The sequence below is a fragment of the Triticum aestivum genome, chromosome 1A (genome assembly GCF_018294505.1).
Source record: "Triticum aestivum cultivar Chinese Spring chromosome 1A, IWGSC CS RefSeq v2.1, whole genome shotgun sequence".
NCBI classification, from domain to species: domain Eukaryota; kingdom Viridiplantae; phylum Streptophyta; class Magnoliopsida; order Poales; family Poaceae; genus Triticum; species Triticum aestivum.
In genome coordinates, this window is record NC_057794.1 from 460,932,798 (window position 1) to 460,950,830 (window position 18,033).

Genomic DNA, 18,033 nt, shown 5'->3' on the forward strand with positions numbered 1-18,033 from the left:
CTTCATCTTTCTGGAAATCACGCGCGCTTCAAAATTAATATGCAATGTTTCGGTGGCATGTGGGGCCTGGACATTATAACGGGCAGTGGTACTTCTCCGAAATGCCAGCTCTTATCGTGTGGTTCCGGTTTTTCCGATAATAAACATGCACAAGGTTGATCAGATGTAACCACATGCATATGTTAGTTTAACCTTGTATACTGCCAACTTGATCATATATTCGGTCATTCAGTTTAATGATGCAGTGACAATGGTCCAGATTGCAAGTAATAACTATCATCCCTTAATGATCTTTATTATTGATTTATTTTACATTTTAAAGTGATATCTTAACCAAATAAAATATGTCACCTGGATGCCACACGTTGACTGGTCAGAAAGAATGATGTGTGGTGCATGTTGTTGTTGTTTGAATGATAGATTAAGTTGAATTGCATAATGATGTAGAGTTTTCTTGACTGATATACTAACTCATTTTTGTCCACCAGGTGATAATGGAGATTCCATTGGAGCTCATGCTGAGTATAACTGGAAGAGAGAATTCCTTATTTAACACTGTCCAAAAACTTTATTTCCTATTTGACATTGAAAAAATAATTCTTCCCTATCTAACACAACTTTTAAATTTTATTCCCAATATAACACTTTCATCCATTTTTTGTGCAAACAATGTTAAATGGCACATGGAATGACAATTCTGCCCTTGAACATCTATTCAACCATTTTCTTTGACATGTTCGTTCTATTCGCCAAGCTAGCACAAGCAAGATTCAACGCTCAAGTACGTTCGTACATACGCGGCTAGAGATGAGCACGTTCTTCTAAGGAAAAGTTAATCAAGCTGCATGTGTTTTTGAGCTAGCAATGCACGTACTGCTTGGGTGAATCGATCCGGCATTCTAAAACCAACACTCGATCACGGGCTCGCTCAACACTCATCCGCTCCCGTCCACTGCGCCTTGGTCGTTGTTGGGCCAGACCCGCCATCAAGTACTTTACGGCGACACTGTCGAACGACGACTAAGTGAAGCAACGTTGATTGTCTTGGTTTCTGTCCCAAGTCGGCTCAACCCGATGATATACTTTACGTCGAGACTCACCTTACGAAGCCCGATGCACTAGAATGCAAAGTTGGCCTCAGCTCTGATCTAGTGATCTCCAAGCACGTACCGACGTACGTACAGCAAAAAATAGAAAATAAACATGTACGTACACAACAACCTTTGGCTGTATACTCAAACGCACACACGCGTAGGAGACTTCGGCTGATTGTCACACGTACGTATCCTGAGTGGTGATTTTACTTTATTGCTTCAATCCACGGTCTTACAAAGTATATGTATATATAGCAGCGCCTAGGACACGAACCACGTACGTACAACTACAACTTGGTGATTGAATGTGTACAAATGGGACAAACCACGTACGCTATTTTGAGCATCCCCACCACCCTGCTTCGAGGAGTTTTTGCACCCAGAACCAAGGGTAAACTTGTCCTTTCACATTCCATTCAACACCGTTAGGTCAAAAAATGGACGAAAGTGTTACATTGGGAACAAAATTTAAAGTTGGTGTTAGATAGAGAAGAAACATTTTTCCAGTGTTAAATAGGGAAATAAAATTTAAAATAATGTTAAATAAGGAATTCTTTCTAACTGGAAAACATCCTTGGATGTTCTTTCCTAGCATTATCGCACTAGGGCATCCTATATTCGAGATTATCGAGTCAACAAATCCCGAGGTGAATGGATGAGTTGCCATGTTGTGAAAACAGAAACCAAACTATTGTTTCCCCCATGTTTTTTTGTGTATTTCATGGGCAACTCTGCTATATTCATCACTTTGTTAACCACTTGTGGGGTCCTTGCATCAAATAATTTTGTTTGTTTGGTTATGTGAAACACCATGGAAAGAGTCTGGTTCGATGTGTTGAAGTTGTGGTGGTATGCTTGTTCTTCGTTTCCATAGTTTTTATGGTGTAAATTGCTACAACATTAATTGAGACTCCATAGCAATTTTACTGCACATTCTAACTATATGCCTGCGAATATCATGCTTACTATTAAATTGGCAGAGGGAATGAAATCAATATCAATAGTTGAGGAATCATGTTTTTTCTGTTCATCTAAGTGTCAGAGCTTCAGTAATCTTTTTTTTTTGCGAGAAAGCTTCAGTTATCAATATCAATCACTAGTAGAAAAAAGGGTCAAACGTGAAGCACATAAGTGCCGGTTTGAATTTGAGCCGGCACTAATGTGTGCACATTAGTGCCGGTTCCAACGGCTAGCCGGCCGCTCTCATTAGTACCGATTCGTGGCGAACCTTTAGCACCGGTTCGTACCACGAACCGGTACTAAAGTGAGTGGTGGCAGGATGTTGTCAGTCCGGGGCCCCTCCAGCACCTTTAGTACCGGGTCGTAACACGAACCGGTACTAAAGGTCGTCCTACATAGACCCTTCGTCCACCCGAGCTCGCTCTGTTCTTCCCCTTTCCCCTCTCCTCTCTGTTCTTTTCCCTCTTCCTCTCAAGCTCATCACACATTTTGCCCAAAATTTGTCAAGATTTGAAGGCCCCCATCCATTCAAATGATCACAAAGGTTAGCAACTTTGTCCTTTCATCTCTCATTGCTAGATTAGCTCGTGCAATGTTTTATATAGTGATTGATTTTTGAGTTTAGTAATTTGGGAGGAATTATATATATGTGCTAGTATTTGATTTATATGCAATCTGAGGTCAAAAATAAAACTTAGTTTGCATATGTAGGTGTGGTTTACTTAGTACCTTCTAAATCTCCGTCGTAACCACCGTCGATCGCTCGCAACGTCCGTCGCCGGCACCACCTTGTGGTGAGCCTCTTGTTCATGAAGTTTTATATAAAAAATTGATGTTTGTGTGATTTGGATATATAGTTACTCGTATAATTATCTTACCCATACGTTGTTTGTTATACATAGTGCCATGGTTTTGATATCCGTCCCCGTCGGCCCTCGTCCGGGTTATGATTCGGATGTGGTATATTCTCTTTTAAAACTATTCATTGCATTTCGTGTTTATGACAAATTATGCCCATCAAGTTGACATAGATATTTGTATGTAGGAGGTAGTTGAACAGGAAATTCCAACCGACCCTATTGTCGAGAGGTTAAATTTAGTTGAAAGAGAAAACGAGGATTTGAAGGAAAAATTGAAAAGAATTGAGGGGGAGAAGATGGAATTGGAGTTGCATGTTGCCGATGTCGTCAATGATCACAAGATTAAGATGGAGAAAATATGCTTGAAAATTAGAAAGATTAGAAAATATGCCATTCATAGTGAGGCTTGGTATCATTATGCTGTTGGATCAATTGTTACCTTAGTTGCGATCTTGATCGCATTTGTTTTTGCATTTAAATTCTTTAGCTAGAGAGTTATTTATTTGTTGCATTTAAGTGTTGTATGATCTTTATGTATAAACTTTATGTATTGTATTAATTTGGTGTTTTCGGTGTTGTGTATTGAAGATGAGCCGGCAATGGATGTACGATGACCGATGCTCTCCCGAGTTCATTAATGGCGTGCGTACTTTTTTGCTTGCGGCTGAGGCAAACAAGTGGGCGGATGGTTTTATGCCTTGTCCATGTGCTGGCTGTAAGAATGGTCACAATTACTCTACGTCAAGAAACATTCACGTCCACCTGTTTGAGTCCGGTTTCATGCCCCACTATAATGTTTGGACCAAGCATGGAGAAAGAGGGGTTATGATGGAAGACAATGAAGAAGAAGAGGACGACGACATCTATCCTGGCCATGGGTTCCCTGAATACGATGATACAACAATGAGGGAAGAAGCTGAGCCGGTAATGCGGGAACAAGCTGAGCCGGCAATGTGGGAAGAAGCTGAAGAAGAGGCATCGGATGAGCCCGTTGATGATCTAGGTCGGGCCATTGCCGATGCAAAGAGAAACTGCACAAGTGATTTGGAGAAGAAGAAGGTGCAGCGCATGTTAGAGGATCATAAAAAATTGTTGTACCCGAATTGCGTAGGTGACAAGAAAAAGCTGGGCACCACACTGGAATTGCTACAATGGAAGGCAGAGAATGGTGTATCTGACAAGGGATTTGAAAAGTTGCTGGTAATGATAAAGAATATGCTTTCAAAGGACAACGAATTGCCCGAGAGTACGTACGAAGCAAAGAAGGTTGTCTGCCCTCTAGGGTTAGAGGTGCAGAAGATACATGCATGCCCTAATGATTGCATCCTCTACCGCGGTGAGTACGAGGATTTGAACGCTTGCCCAGTATGCGGTGCATTGCGCTATAAGATCAGCTGCGATGACCCTGGTGATGTCGAGGGCGAGCGCCCCAGGAAGAAGATTCCTGCCAAGGTGATGTGGTATGCTCCTATAATACCACAGTTGAAATGTTTGTTCCAAAACAAAGAGCATGCCAAGGCGATGTGATGGCATAGAGAAGACCGTAAGAAAGACGGAAAGTTGAGAGTACCCGCTGATGGGTCACAGTGGAGAAAAATCGAAAGAAAGTACGGGAAGGAGTTTGCAGATGATGCAAGGAACGTATGGTTTGGTCTAAGCGCAGATGGCATTAATCCTTTTAGGGAGCAGAGCAGCAACCATAGCACCTGGCCTATGACTCTATGTTTGTATAACCTTCCTCCTTGGTTGTGCATGAAGCGGAAGTTCATTATGATGCCAGTACTCATCCAAGGCCCTAAGCAACCCAGCAACGACATTGATGTGTACCTAAGGCCATTAGTTGAAGAACTCTTACAACTGTGGAATGGAACAGGTGTACGTGCGTGGGATGAGCACATGGGGGAAGAATTTGACCTAAAGGCGTTGCTGTTCGTGACCATCAATGATTGGCCTGCTCTCAGTAACCTTTCAGGACAGACAAACAAGGGATACCGCGCATGCACGCACTGTTTGGACGATACCAACAGTATATATTTGGCTAATTGTAAGAAGAATGTGTACCAGGGACGTCGTCGATTTCTTCCGAGCAGGCATCCCATAAGAAAGAAAGGCAAGCATTTCAAAGGTGAGGCGGATCACCGGACGAAGCCTCGCCACCGTACTGGTGCTGATGTCCATGATATGGTCAAGGATTTGAAGGTGGTCTTTGGAAAGGGTCCTGGTGGACAACCTGTTCCGAATGACGCTGACAGACGCGCACCCATGTGGAAGAAGAAATCTATATTTTGGGACCTGTCCTATTGGAAAGACCTAGAGGTCCGCTCCGCAATCGACGTGATGCACGTGACGAAGAATCTTTGTGTGACCCTGCTTGGCTTTTTGGGCGTGTATGGGAAGATAAAAGATACACCTGAGGCACGGGAGGACCAGCAACGTATGCATGGAAAAGACGGCATACATCAGGGTCATGCAAGCTACACTCTTACCAAAGAAGAGAAGGAAATCTTCTTTGAATGCCTGCTCAGTATTAAGGTACCGTCTGGCTTCTCGTCAAATATAAAGGGAATAATAAACATGGCAGAGAAAAAGTTTCAGAACCTAAAGTCTCATGAATGCCACGTGATTATGACGCAACTGCTTTCGGTTGCATTGAGGGGGCTTCTACCGGAAAACGTTCGATTAGCCATTGTGAAGCTATGTGCATTCCTCAATGCAATCTCTCAGAAGGTAATCGATCCAGAAATCATACCAAGGTTAGAGAATGATTTGGTGCAATGTCTTGTCAGTTTCGAGTTGATGTTCCCACCATCCTTCTTCAACATCATGACGCACGTCCTAGTTCACTTATGTGAAGAGATTAACATTTTGGGTCCTGTATTTCTACACAATATGTTCCCCTTTGAGAGGATCATGGGAGTCTTAAACAAATATGTTCATAACCGTGCTAGGCCAGAAGGAAGCATCTCCAAGGGCCATGAAAATGAGGAGGTCATTGAGTTTTGTATTGACTTTATTCCTGACCTTAAGCCGATTGGTGTTCCTGAATCACGGTATAAGGGCGGACTGGATGTAAAAGGCACGCTAGGAGGGGAACAAATAATATGTATGGACGGACATTCTCTCACTGAAGCACACTACACAGTTCTATAGAATTCCGCCTTGGTGGCTCCATATATGGATGAACACAAGAATTTGCTACGCTCCAAACACCCAGAGTGGTCTGATGACTGGATTACACGTGAACAAACCAGGAGTTTCGCCAGCTAGTTGCAGACACGTACCATGAATGACGCCTCTATTGAAGATGATCTGTACTTGTTGTCCCAGTTACCATCTTCGAATATAATGACTTTCAAAGGGTACGAGATAAATGGTAATACATTTTACACGATCGCCCAAGATAAGAAGAGCACCAACCAAAACAGTGGTGTCCGCTTTTGAAAGAACATGCGGTGCTCCCATGTTTGGTTTTGGTAATTGATGACAATCTCTATGGACTAATGGTTGCCTTGAGTTATATTTGAAGGTTTTGTCCATAGGCTTTTCTTGGAGTACATGTGTTGGTTTCAAGGAGAGTTTGTGCCGACCAAGGTGCTATTCAAGGAATTACCTAAAGATTGGTCTTGTGAGAGGTTGATCAAGACTAAGTCAAAGAGTGAATCAAGTTGATCAACCCACAAAGCATAGAAGATGTACCGAGAGGGATCAAGTGATCCCATGGTATGGTAAGCATTGTCAATTACGCTTTGTGTACTAACCCATGGTCAGCGTGAGGGTTCTTTATGAGGTTAGGTTGCGGTGTGCAAGTTCAAGTGAAGCATCACGAAGAGATCAAATGCTTGAAGCTTGCCATCCTTTATGGTGACAATGGACTTGTGAAGATGTGTGTAAGAGTGGCTCACCCATAGTGGAGTATGGGGAGCAATCAACTAGTCTTCATCAAGTCAACACAATCAAGAAAGGTTGCGGTGTGCAAGTTCAAGTGGAGCATCATGAAGAGATCAAATGCTTGAAGCTTGCCGTCCGTTATGGTGACAATGGACATGTGAATATGTGCAGAAGAGTGGCTCACCCATAGTGGAGTATGGGGGAGAAATCAACTAGTCTTTATCGAGCCAACACAATCAAGAAAGGTGGTCCAACTTGAGGAAGTCAAGATCGTCATCATCTAGATCAAATGGACCATGTGCAAGGCAAAGGTTTTCCCTTGATAGGTTTTCTATTTTACCGGTCTCATGATGGTAGTTGGGAGACCGGGTTATAGGATCGATTGCCGTACTATCAAGGGGGGCTCTCGATGAGTAGCTTGATCGTATCGTTCATAGAGAGCTCAAACCATTGCATCCTTGCATCATCTTTCTTGGTTCTTGTTTGGTTCTCTTTGTGAGTCTTAGAACTTATGGTCATCTTGATGACAAGCTCGAGTTCATCGAAAACGGAGTTCACATGCATCTTCTATGATGTTTTCGATGTTGGAGGTTTTGTCGGTTCTTCTCGGTTGAAGGTTTCACTCCTCTAATTGTTGGCATACCTCCCCTGTTTTGATGCTACTCGTCGTCTTGTATCCAACAAGATTGAGTTTGCTCAATTAAGAGCTCATACGTAGAAGTTATAGCAGTTCTGGTTTTCCGTGGAGTTTACTTGTTTTCGTGGAAGTGGCATAAGGATGGCGCCAGCTGTAGTACCGCTGGGCCGGAGCGGCAGTACCGCTTATCGCCACAAGCGGTAGTACCGTTGTCCCACAGTGGTAGTACCGCCCATGGCCATAAGCGGTAGTACGGCTCCGGTTCCACGCTGGTACCACCTCAACTCGAGACGTGGTTTTCTCGTGTCGGGTTCAACGACAATAGGAGCGGCAATAGAAGCGGTAGTACCGCTCATGTGCGGTAGTACCGCGGCTACCACCACTCCTAGTGCCGCTCAATGGTCCTCCTCTCCGTTCCTTCTCCCCGTGCTCGTGGTAGGCGTTGTGCGCGGTCCCAGTACCACTTATCGCCTCAAGCGGTAGTACCGCTGGCTCCAGCGGTAGTGCTGCTCATACGGCTCCGCCACACACTCTGTTTTGCTCCGCTCTTCGTGTTCTACCTCCCGGGCGGTAGTACCACTCCCCTAAGCGGTAGTACCGCTCGTGCGTGGACTGAGCACATAACGGTTGGATTTGGGAGCTCCTATAAAAGGGGATCTTCTTCCCCATTCAACCTTATCCTTTGAGCTCGTGTTCTTCCCCCATTGTTGACCTTCTTCGAGCTTGCTAACTCTCAATCCCTTCATGGATTCTTGCTAGTTTTTGAGGGAAAAGAGAGAGGAGATCTAGATCCACATTTTCACCAATCACTTTCTCCTCTATGTGAGGGGAACCCCTTGGTTCTAGATCTTGGAGTTCTTGGTGTTCTCTTTATTGTTCTTCCTCTCATTTTCCTCCCTAGCATTAGTTGCTTCGGTGGGATTTGAGAGAGAAGGACTTGGGCACTCCGTGTGCCCTTGCCATTGCATTTGGTGCATCGGTTTGAGTTCTCCATGGTGATACGTGGAAGTTACAAGTTGAGAAGCTTATTACTCTTGGGTGCTTGGTACCCTTGAGCTTGTTCCTCTTGGGTGCTTGGGCTCCCTAGACGGTTGGTGGTGTTCGGAGCTCAATCATTGTGGTGTAAAGCTCCGGGCAAGCATTGGGGTCTCCAATTAGGTTGTGGAGATCGCCCCGACCAATTTGACGGGTACCAGTGACCGCCCCCAAGGGTTGCCAAAGTGTACGGGTTCAGTGACCGCCCCCAAGGGTTGCCATTTGTACGGGTTCGGTGACCGCCCTCAAGGGTCCCTTAGTGGAATCACGGCATCTTGCATTGTGCGAGGGCGTGAGGAGATTATGGCGGCCCTAGTGGCTTCTTGGGGAGCATTGTGCCTCCACGCCGCTCCAAACGGAGATTAGCATCCACAAGGGTGTGAACTTCGGGATACATCATCGTCTCCGCATGCCTCGGTTATCTCTTACCCGAGCCCTTTACTTATGCACTTTACTTTGTGATAGACATATTGTTTCTTGTCATATATCTTGCTATCACATAGTTGCTTATCTTGCTTAGCATAATTTGTTGGTGCACATAGGTGAGCCTAGTTGTTTTAGGTTTCGTGCTTGACAAATTAACCGCTAGGTTTATTCCGCATTTGTTCAAGCCTAAACCGCAATTATTTTAAAACGCCTATTCACCCCCCCTCTAGGCGATATCCACGATCTTTTAGCTTTGATGCAGAAACCAAGACGGGAAAGGAAACATATTATGGTTATATACATGACATATGGGAACTTGACTATCGACGTGGTTTGAAGGTCCCTTTGTTTCGGTGCAAATGGGTCAATATGACACGAGGCGGGGTAACGGAAGACCCGCAGTACGGAATGACAACAATGGATCTCAACAATCTTGCGTATGCAGACGAACCATTCATCCTAGCCAATGATGTGGCACAGGTTTTCTATGTGAAGGACATGTCTACCAAGCCGAGAAAAAGAAAAGATAAGGAAGTGAATGCATCGTACGATGAGCCAAAGCGGCACATAGTTCTTTCTGGGAAGAGAAACATCATGGGAGTGGATGACAAGACAGACATGTCAGGAGATTATGAAAAGTTTGATGAAATTGCTCCATTCACAGTGAATATTGACCCGAGCATCCAGTTAAATGATGAAGATTTTCCATGGCTACGGCGCAAAGGGACACACGCGAAGAAAAAGTTTCACACCCAAAGATCTGGGATGTGATCGGCTTCACTATCATCACTTTCTTCTGTGTTTCGCACCTTCTATAATAGTTAGGGTAGCTAGTTATGTGTTTTGGCATTTGAAACGCGAAGAAATTTTATGTGCAAGCAAATTCTTTCATGCATTTACTGATTTTTTCAGCTAAATGACCCTAAAATTGAAAAGCATTTCAAATGAACTCGAAAAAGGTTGAAAGTTGGTATGGTATCATAATTTCACCCACATAGCATGTGCAAAAAAGTAGAGAGGGTTACCGCAAAAACTGGATGCACTTCGTGTACAAAATGGACAATCTCTTTCGAAGTATCAGGGTTTCGGACGAAAACTCATCCGTTACAAAGGCATTTCATTTTTTAAATAACCTAAGCATTACCAAATTGAATATAATGAAAAAACACACTAATACTAAACATAAGAAAAAAGAATCACTGAAAAGTCTATTTTCAAAGTTAAGTTATTCACAAACTAGTGATTCACACAAATTTCAAATAATTCAAAATTTAAACTATTCAAAGTTGTAAACTACCGGTACTAACAGAAAGTTTGTAATTTTTTGTACCTAAAGCAAAAATATTCACAAAGAAACTCTAAATACAACAAAAAACAACTCAAAAATAAATAAAACAAAAATAAATAAAGCAAAAAATAAGAAAAAAGCCCACCTACTCGGCCATAGCGGCCTGCATACGACTAGAAACCCAAATTCTAGTTGGGCCAGGATGTAGGCCCGCTAGCCCAATAGGCCCAACAGGGCATCGCAGCAGCGGTAGGCCCAGAAGGCCTGCTTAAGAGAGGAGCTCGAGACAGCAACGACGGCGGGGCTTATAAGCAGGTGCGAGTGCCCCTCGGCTAGCGAGGTGGGACTAAACTTTTGCGCCCCTCGCCTAGCAGCGCACACCCTTTAGTACCGGGTCGTGGCTCCAACCGGTACTAAAGGGGGAGGCCTTTAGTACCAGTTGGCGCCACGACCCGGTACTAAATGGGGTGAGGTTCCCGCCGCTTCGCCTGGCCAAAACAGACCTTTAGTATCGGTTAGTGGCTCCAACCGGTACTAAAGGTGGGTTCTATATAAGAAAACACTTCAAAAAATTGTCAGTTTCTCATCTCTTCCTGCTTCTTTCTCCTCTGCTCCATTGCCGCCGCCCCTCGTCGCCGCCCCCGTCGCCGTCCCCGTCCCCGTCGTCCCCGTCGCCGCGCCGCGCCCCGTCCTCCCGTCGTCCCCGCCCGGCCCGTCCCTGTCCCCGTCGCCGCCGCCCCATCCCCGTCGCCATCTTCGTCTCCGTCCCCGTCCCCGTAGCCGCCCCCCGTCGTCGCGCCTCGCTGGTGAGCTCCTGCCCCGGCCGCCAACCACACACACACACACACACACACACATTGTTATAGAATTGTTAGCAATCTTTCTATTTTTTAGTTATAGAATTATTAGAAATGTTAGTTTTAGTTATAGAAATGTTAGTTATATAGAAATGTTAATTATATAGAAATATTAGAAATGTTAGTTATATAGAAATGTTAGTTATATTAGAAATGTCAGTTATATAGAAATGTTTTTTAGTTATAGGAATATTAGAAATGTTAGTTTTAGTTATAGAAATATTAGAAATGTTAGTTTTAGTTATAAAATTTAGAATTTGCATATATGAAATCACAATCCACCATTTAAAAAATGTTACTTTACTTTTGCGGCATATAGTATTTGTTGTCGACGGTGCCCGGCCCGCATCCTCGCCGTCGACCCGTTCACGACAACGTCCTGCTTCAGAGGACCCATGTCTGGGACTGGGCTCCGCCGGGCTGGCATATTGAGGTGCTACCTTCAGGGGCGCGACGCTTGGAGAGGAACCCGGCCCCGGGTCCCGTCGTCGACCCTCATCTCCTTTGGTGGCGTTCGCGTGGGCCACTTTCAGTGCGGAGGGAGCCGGCCCCGCCGGAGGTGGTACGTCACCGTGTCAGGGAGGAGGACGAGCACGTCCATCGCTACATGGCTGCTATGGACGCCAGGTTCTCCAATACCTGGCAGGTTCTTTGGGGAGATCACCCGAGCTATGATCCAGTGATGGTTCCTTCACTTTGGTTGTCCACCGCCTAGATTACTCTCTAGTATTCGATCTCTATTAGCTAGCTAGCTAGTGATGTATTTGATATATAATATTCGAGATGATTTATTCAAGATTATATATATTATTCAAGATGATGTATTCAAGATTATGTCTATTATTCGAGACGACGTATTCGAGATTATATTCGATGATGCTTATTATGTACTATGATTGATTCAGTTTTTCCTTATTAATTGATTGCATCCATGCATTGTAATTTGAATATATTTCTTTTGGATTAGTTAAACAAAACCTATGGCGGAAAATACCGGCAGAGAGGGAGAAGAGGCCATGTTCAATATCATACGCAATCCTCGCGGGCCAGATGATGACCAGAATGAAGAAGATTATGACGGCTCCGAATATCTAAACAACACCGGGGAGGGTGATATGATATTCAATCGCGACGACCGAATTGATGAAGTCATGAACTATGAACATGACGAAGAAAATGTTGATCTTGAAACAACAAAGACCGGTGAGGTATATATATTTATATAAGCAGGCATCTGGTGATCATCACATGTTTTAAATGACTTGAAGATATATTAACAAATCGATCTTTCTTCTTTCAGCCATCCGGATCGAGCAAATCTTCAGGCAACAGGAAACGAGGCCCGAACAAAAAGTTGAAGGAGGGCGTAAAGTACAATATCAAGGCCATCAAACCTAATGGCGAACCATTAGCGCCTAAGAAGATTGCGAACAAGTTCATTCGTCAGTGCGGAGTTCTTGTGAAGGACCAACTCCCGATCTCCCTTCAAGAATGGAGAGAGCCAGCAAAGCCACGTCCAGGAGTTACTTTTGAAGGAAATATGCCCTAGAGGCAATAATAAAGTTATTATTTATTTCCTTATATCATGATAAATGTTTATTATTCATGCTAGAATTGTATTAACTGGAAACATAATACTTGTGTGAATACATAGACAAACAAAGTGTCATTAGTATGCCTCTACTTGACTAGCTCGTTAATCGAAGATGGTTATGTTTCCTAACCATAAACAAAAGAGTTGTTATTTGATTAGGAGAATGATGTGATTGACATGACCCATTCCATTAGCTTAGCACCCGATCGTTTAGTATGTTGCTATTGCTTTCTTCATGACTTATACATGTTCCTATGACTATGAGATTATGCAACTCCCGTTTGCCGGAGGAACACTTTGTGTGCTACCAAACGTCACAACGTAACTGGGTGATTATAAAGGAGCTCTACTGTAAGTGCATCTACTGCCACCCCTAGTTGGTTTTGGAGTATTGACGACAAACCTAGTTGAGGGACTAATGTGTTTGTGAGAATTGCAGGATAACACAGGTAGAAGTCCCTCATGATTCGGTTTTACTACCAGTGATGACCCCTAAAAATGTATGAAGACATTGAAGTCAAAGGTGGTATATGAAGATATTCACATTGAAGACTATGACAAGAGAAGACACGATATGAAGCCTATGGAGCTCGAAGACTTAGATCTTTCGTAGTTCTTTTTCTTTTGTGTTGAGTCATAGGAACCACCGTACTGTTAAGTGGGGTCCAAGAGAACCAGTCAGAATGACTGAAGTGATGCCTAAACCAAAAACCTATGTCTTCGGGTGAAGACTATGAGAGCGAATCTTGTCCAGAGTCGGACAAGTCAGCTTTGCTTGTAGCCCAAGTAAAGTTGCCGTGTGAGTTTGAAATCTGATCATTGGAACACATGTCAGTTCCTTAGTGACCCAGGGTCATTTCGGACAAATCAGGTCGGGTTGCCAAGTGGCTATAAATATCCCACTCCCTACAACCATAAACTGGCGGCTGCTCAGATTGATAGTACGGCTTTTGTCGTTTGAGAGCAACCCACCTCGAAGCCTTTGAGAGAGAATTCCTTGTGAGGATAAAATCCCTAACCACCAGAGCCAGAGAGAATTGGGCATCACTTAAGTCTTCTTGTCTGTGTGATCTGAAGACTTATTACACTTGAGGACTGTGCATCCTCCAGCCGGTTAGGCGTCGCGTTCTGAGCATCCAAGAGACATTGTGGATTGCCGGTGAACGAAGTCTGTGAAGGTTTGGGAGTCTACCTTGAAGACTTACCAGAGTGATTGGGCGAGGTCTATGTGACCTTAGCTCAAGGAGAATACGGTGAGGACTGGGTGTCCTGAGCTGCGTGTTCAGGACTGGGTGTCCGGGACTGTGTGTCCTAAGGTTTAAATACCTAGCCGCTCCAACCAGACGTACAGTTGTCACAGCAACTGGAAATGGTCCAACAAATCATTGTCTTCAACGAGTCACTGGTTTCATCTTCACTTCACTTTACTTACTGTTACTCCTTGTGAAGTCATTGTATGTTCGCTCTATCATTTGTCTTCACTGAGTGACTGCGTGTTCTGTTTGGCTTCACAATATCTTCCTACCTGATCCTTACTACCTAGCTGCTATTAGTCTTTGTGCTTTCACTTCATTGAATACTTGACTATGGTTTGCCTAGTGTAGCCTACCTTCCGCTGCATGGTAATAGGTTTAATTTTATTGTTTGTCTTCAAAACTCCCATGTTCTGAAGACTTTCATAAAAATCGCCTATTCACCCCCCCTCTAGTCGATATAACGCACTTTCAATTGGTATAAGAGCAAGGTGCTCCCTTGTTCTGTGTGATTCGGTTTAACCACCTGGAGTTTAGCTATGTCAACTGCAGGGATAATTAAAGTCTTCGCTGCATGCCCCGTCTTTGATGGAACTGAATATCCCTACTGGAAGAATAAGATGCGTATGCATCTTGAAGCCATTGACGTCGACCTATGGTATGTCATCAAGAATGGCGTACCCAAGGCTGGAGAAGGTGTCACTGCTGCTGATGTCAAGAAATTCATTCAACTGGACTCTACTGCCAAGAATATCATCTGTGGTCATCTGACCAAAGGACAGTATGGCCGTGTGAGTGCTTTGAATACATCCGAGCTGGTCTGGAACTGGCTCTCCAAGGTCAATGAAGGCATCTCAACCCAGAGAGATCAGAGAATCAGTGTCCTTCGCAACCTCTTCAACCGCTTCAAGCGAAATGACAATGAGAATGTCCAGCACACATTTGACCGACTCACTGACATCACAAATGAGCTTCAAGCCCTCGGCGCCACTGAGATTACCAAACACGAAGTCGTCAAGGCGCTGCTGAGATCACTTGATAGTTCGTTTGACATCCTGGCCCTGATGATTCAAGAACGTCCTGATTTCAAGACACTCGATCCGTCTGACATACTTGAGAGGCTCAACACACATGAGTTTCAGCTTTCGGAGAAAAGAGAGATCTACGGTCCAAACTATGGGCGAACTCGTGCCTTGAAGGCAAAAGTTGTCTCCTCATCTGAAGAAGAATCTGACAGCAGTTCTGATGACCCTGAAGACATTGGAAGGGAACTTGCTATGCTTGTCAAGAAGTTCCAAAAATTCACCAAGAAGAAAGGCTTCAGAAAGTCTTCCCGATCAAGTTCAAGGAATGATGAAGCTCCTGCTCATGACTACAAGAAGAAAACATGTCACAAGTGCAAGAAATTTGGCCACTTCATCTCTGAGTGTCCACAGTGGGACAATGAGAACAAAAAGAAGAAGAAGAGCAAGGAATATGACTCTGACGACAAGAAGAAGAAGAAGAAATACTCAAAGTCTTTTTCCAAGTCTTCCTCAAAGTCGTCATCACACAAGAAGAGCTCATCTGGCAAGGCACGTGCGTTTGTTGGCAAGGAAATGGATTCAGAGGAGGAGTCTGCTTCTGAGGAGGCGGAGGTGGAGTCTGAGGAGGAATCCGACTCAGGCGTCGCAAGTCTGGCTACAGCATACGTTGCCAAGTCCATTTTCAACACTGAAGACAATGACTTCATCACCGACATCGATGCAAATGACAAGGACTACTCCGCTTCTACCTACTGCTTCATGGCACGTGGTGCCAAGGTAAACACACGCACTACTCACTATCAAACATCTAGTGACGATGACTCTGATTGTGGTTCAAAACCTAGCTACAAGCACTTGCTAAAATTGCAACTGAACAACAGAAAGCTATGGAACATATTCAAAAACTGTTAGACAGAAGCGATGATCTGTTAGGTGCTGAAATGACTCGATCTGAATCCTTAATTGAAGACATAAAAAATCTTCACGTTAAGTATCAGGAACTTGAAAGTCATCATGAAACTCTCTCAACAACTCATGAAAAGCTTTCCTATGATTATCTTCAAAGAAAGCAAGATCTTGAGAAATTGAGAGCGGTTCATGAAGATCTTCAAACGGAAAACGAGTCACTTCGCGCCAAACAGATCAGTCCCGCTCAGGAAGGATTTGAACCACCATGTCTTAAATGCATTGAGCGTGATAATGCTACTTCTGTTGCTGAATGTTCTACTGCTACTGCTGTTGCAATATCTTTAACTGTTGATGCGGTAACTAACCCCTCTGCTAAGGATACCACCGCTATTGCTGATGAGAATGCTAGGTTGAAGACATTGCTTGAAACAGGGATGTACAAAAGTATTAAAGGGCATCAGACGCTATGTGATGTCCTGAAAAAGCAGATTCTGAACCGAAACCCTAGGAAAGAGGGTGTAGGGTTCGTAAGGAAACTGAATGCAGATGGCTCTTACTGGAAACCTGAGCAGTACCCCCAAACCAAGTGGGTTGTTGCAAAGGAACCTTCAGCAGATCCATCCAATCTAACTGGCTTCACTTGTGCTAACCCCATTATCATTGATGAATCCTTTGATGCAAACTATATACTGTTTAAGAATCAGAATGGTGAAGTGTTTGCCAGGTACATTGGTACTAACTGCAGGAATGGACCGCCTATGAAGAAGATCTGGGTTCCAAAAAGGTGTTTGGAGAGTCTTCCTGTGAATGTCATCATGACACCTCACGTGAAGAAGACAAACCTCATACCAAAGGCTTTATACGGTCCAAAGGCTTCATACAGACAGAGGACTCACCTGAGTCACACTAACGCAAATGTTTTGCAGGGAAACCATACTTAGGCATATGAATATGAGAGCGGTTCATCAAACCGCCATGTTCATAAGACCAAGAACTATTCTACTTATTCTTATGAGTACTATTGTCCACCTGCAAGACTGTTTGCTAAGGCTTCAAAGCCAAAATTCTCAGATGCTGCACTTAGACTTATTGCTTCTAAGCCACCCTTGAAGATGTGTGTGGTTAAGAAGGCTTAACTCTCTTTTGCAGGGAAAGGTCTCCAGCAGAAAACCAAAATCGTCTAACACTATTGCTGGGGACCTTAAACATCTTGTAGGGCGCAAAATCAAATGCCCAAATGGTCTTACTATGTACTTCGTACCTGAATCGCTTGCTACTCTCCCTATTAGTCCTAACCTGGATCTAAGCTTTCATAACCCACTGGTTCATCAAATGTTTTTGCTTCACAATGCTCTTGGTGAATCCTATCCCCCTAACTGCACTATAGGGTACGACACCAGCGTCTTCAGAATGGATTATTGACAGTGGGTGTACAAATCACATGACTGGCAAAAGAAGTCTTCTTATGGACTCAACCTTACGTCCATCCGACAAGAGCCACATCACATTTGCTGACACTGGTAAAAGTAAGGTATTGGGTCTAGGTAGAGTTGCAATCTCAAGGGATCAACACATGGATAAAGTCATGCTTGTTGAATCCCTTGGCTTCAACTTAATGTCTGTCTCAATGCTTTGCGATTTGAACATGATCGTAATGTTTGGAAAATATTGTTGCCTTGTACTAATGGAATCTGAAAAGTCTCTAGTGTTTGAAGGGTATCGAAAAGATGATTTGTACGTGGTAGATTTCTCAGCAGGGCCACAACTTGCAGTATGTCTTCTAGCAAAGGCTTCAGAATGCTGGCTCTGGCATCGAAGGCTTGGACATGCTGGCATGAGGAACCTCCACACCCTTGCGAAGAAGAAGCATGTCATAGGCATCGAAGGCGTCAAGTTCAAGAAAGACCACTTATGCGGTGCCTGTGAAGCAGGGAAGATGACGAGGGCCAAACATCCCTCGAAGACAATCATGACCACTACTCGACCCTTCGAACTGCTTCACGTGGATCTTTTCGGTCCCACTCATTACTCAACTCTAACTACTACTGCTTGCCTCTATGGCTTCGTTATTGTTGATGATTATTCTAGATATACTTGGGTGCACATAATCCTTTACAAGACTAAAGTGCAGGATGTCTTCAGACGCTTCGCCAATCGAGCTATGAACAATTTTGGCGCCAAGATAAGGCACATCAGAAGTGACAATG

General features: G+C 43.9%; 1 protein-coding gene across 1 annotated transcript in view; it reads left to right on the plus strand.

The window, feature by feature from the left end:
* The first annotated feature begins 494 nt into the window (after positions 1-494).
* Positions 495-18,033, plus strand: part of LOC123188231 (protein PLASTID TRANSCRIPTIONALLY ACTIVE 14-like) — a 44,850-nt gene continuing 27,311 nt past the window's right edge. Inside the window, exons 1-2 of the mRNA XM_044600286.1 lie at positions 495-525; positions 1,653-1,741. Of these exons, the coding sequence (XP_044456221.1) occupies positions 495-525; positions 1,653-1,741 (120 nt within the window). The remainder of the gene's footprint in view (positions 526-1,652; positions 1,742-18,033) is intronic.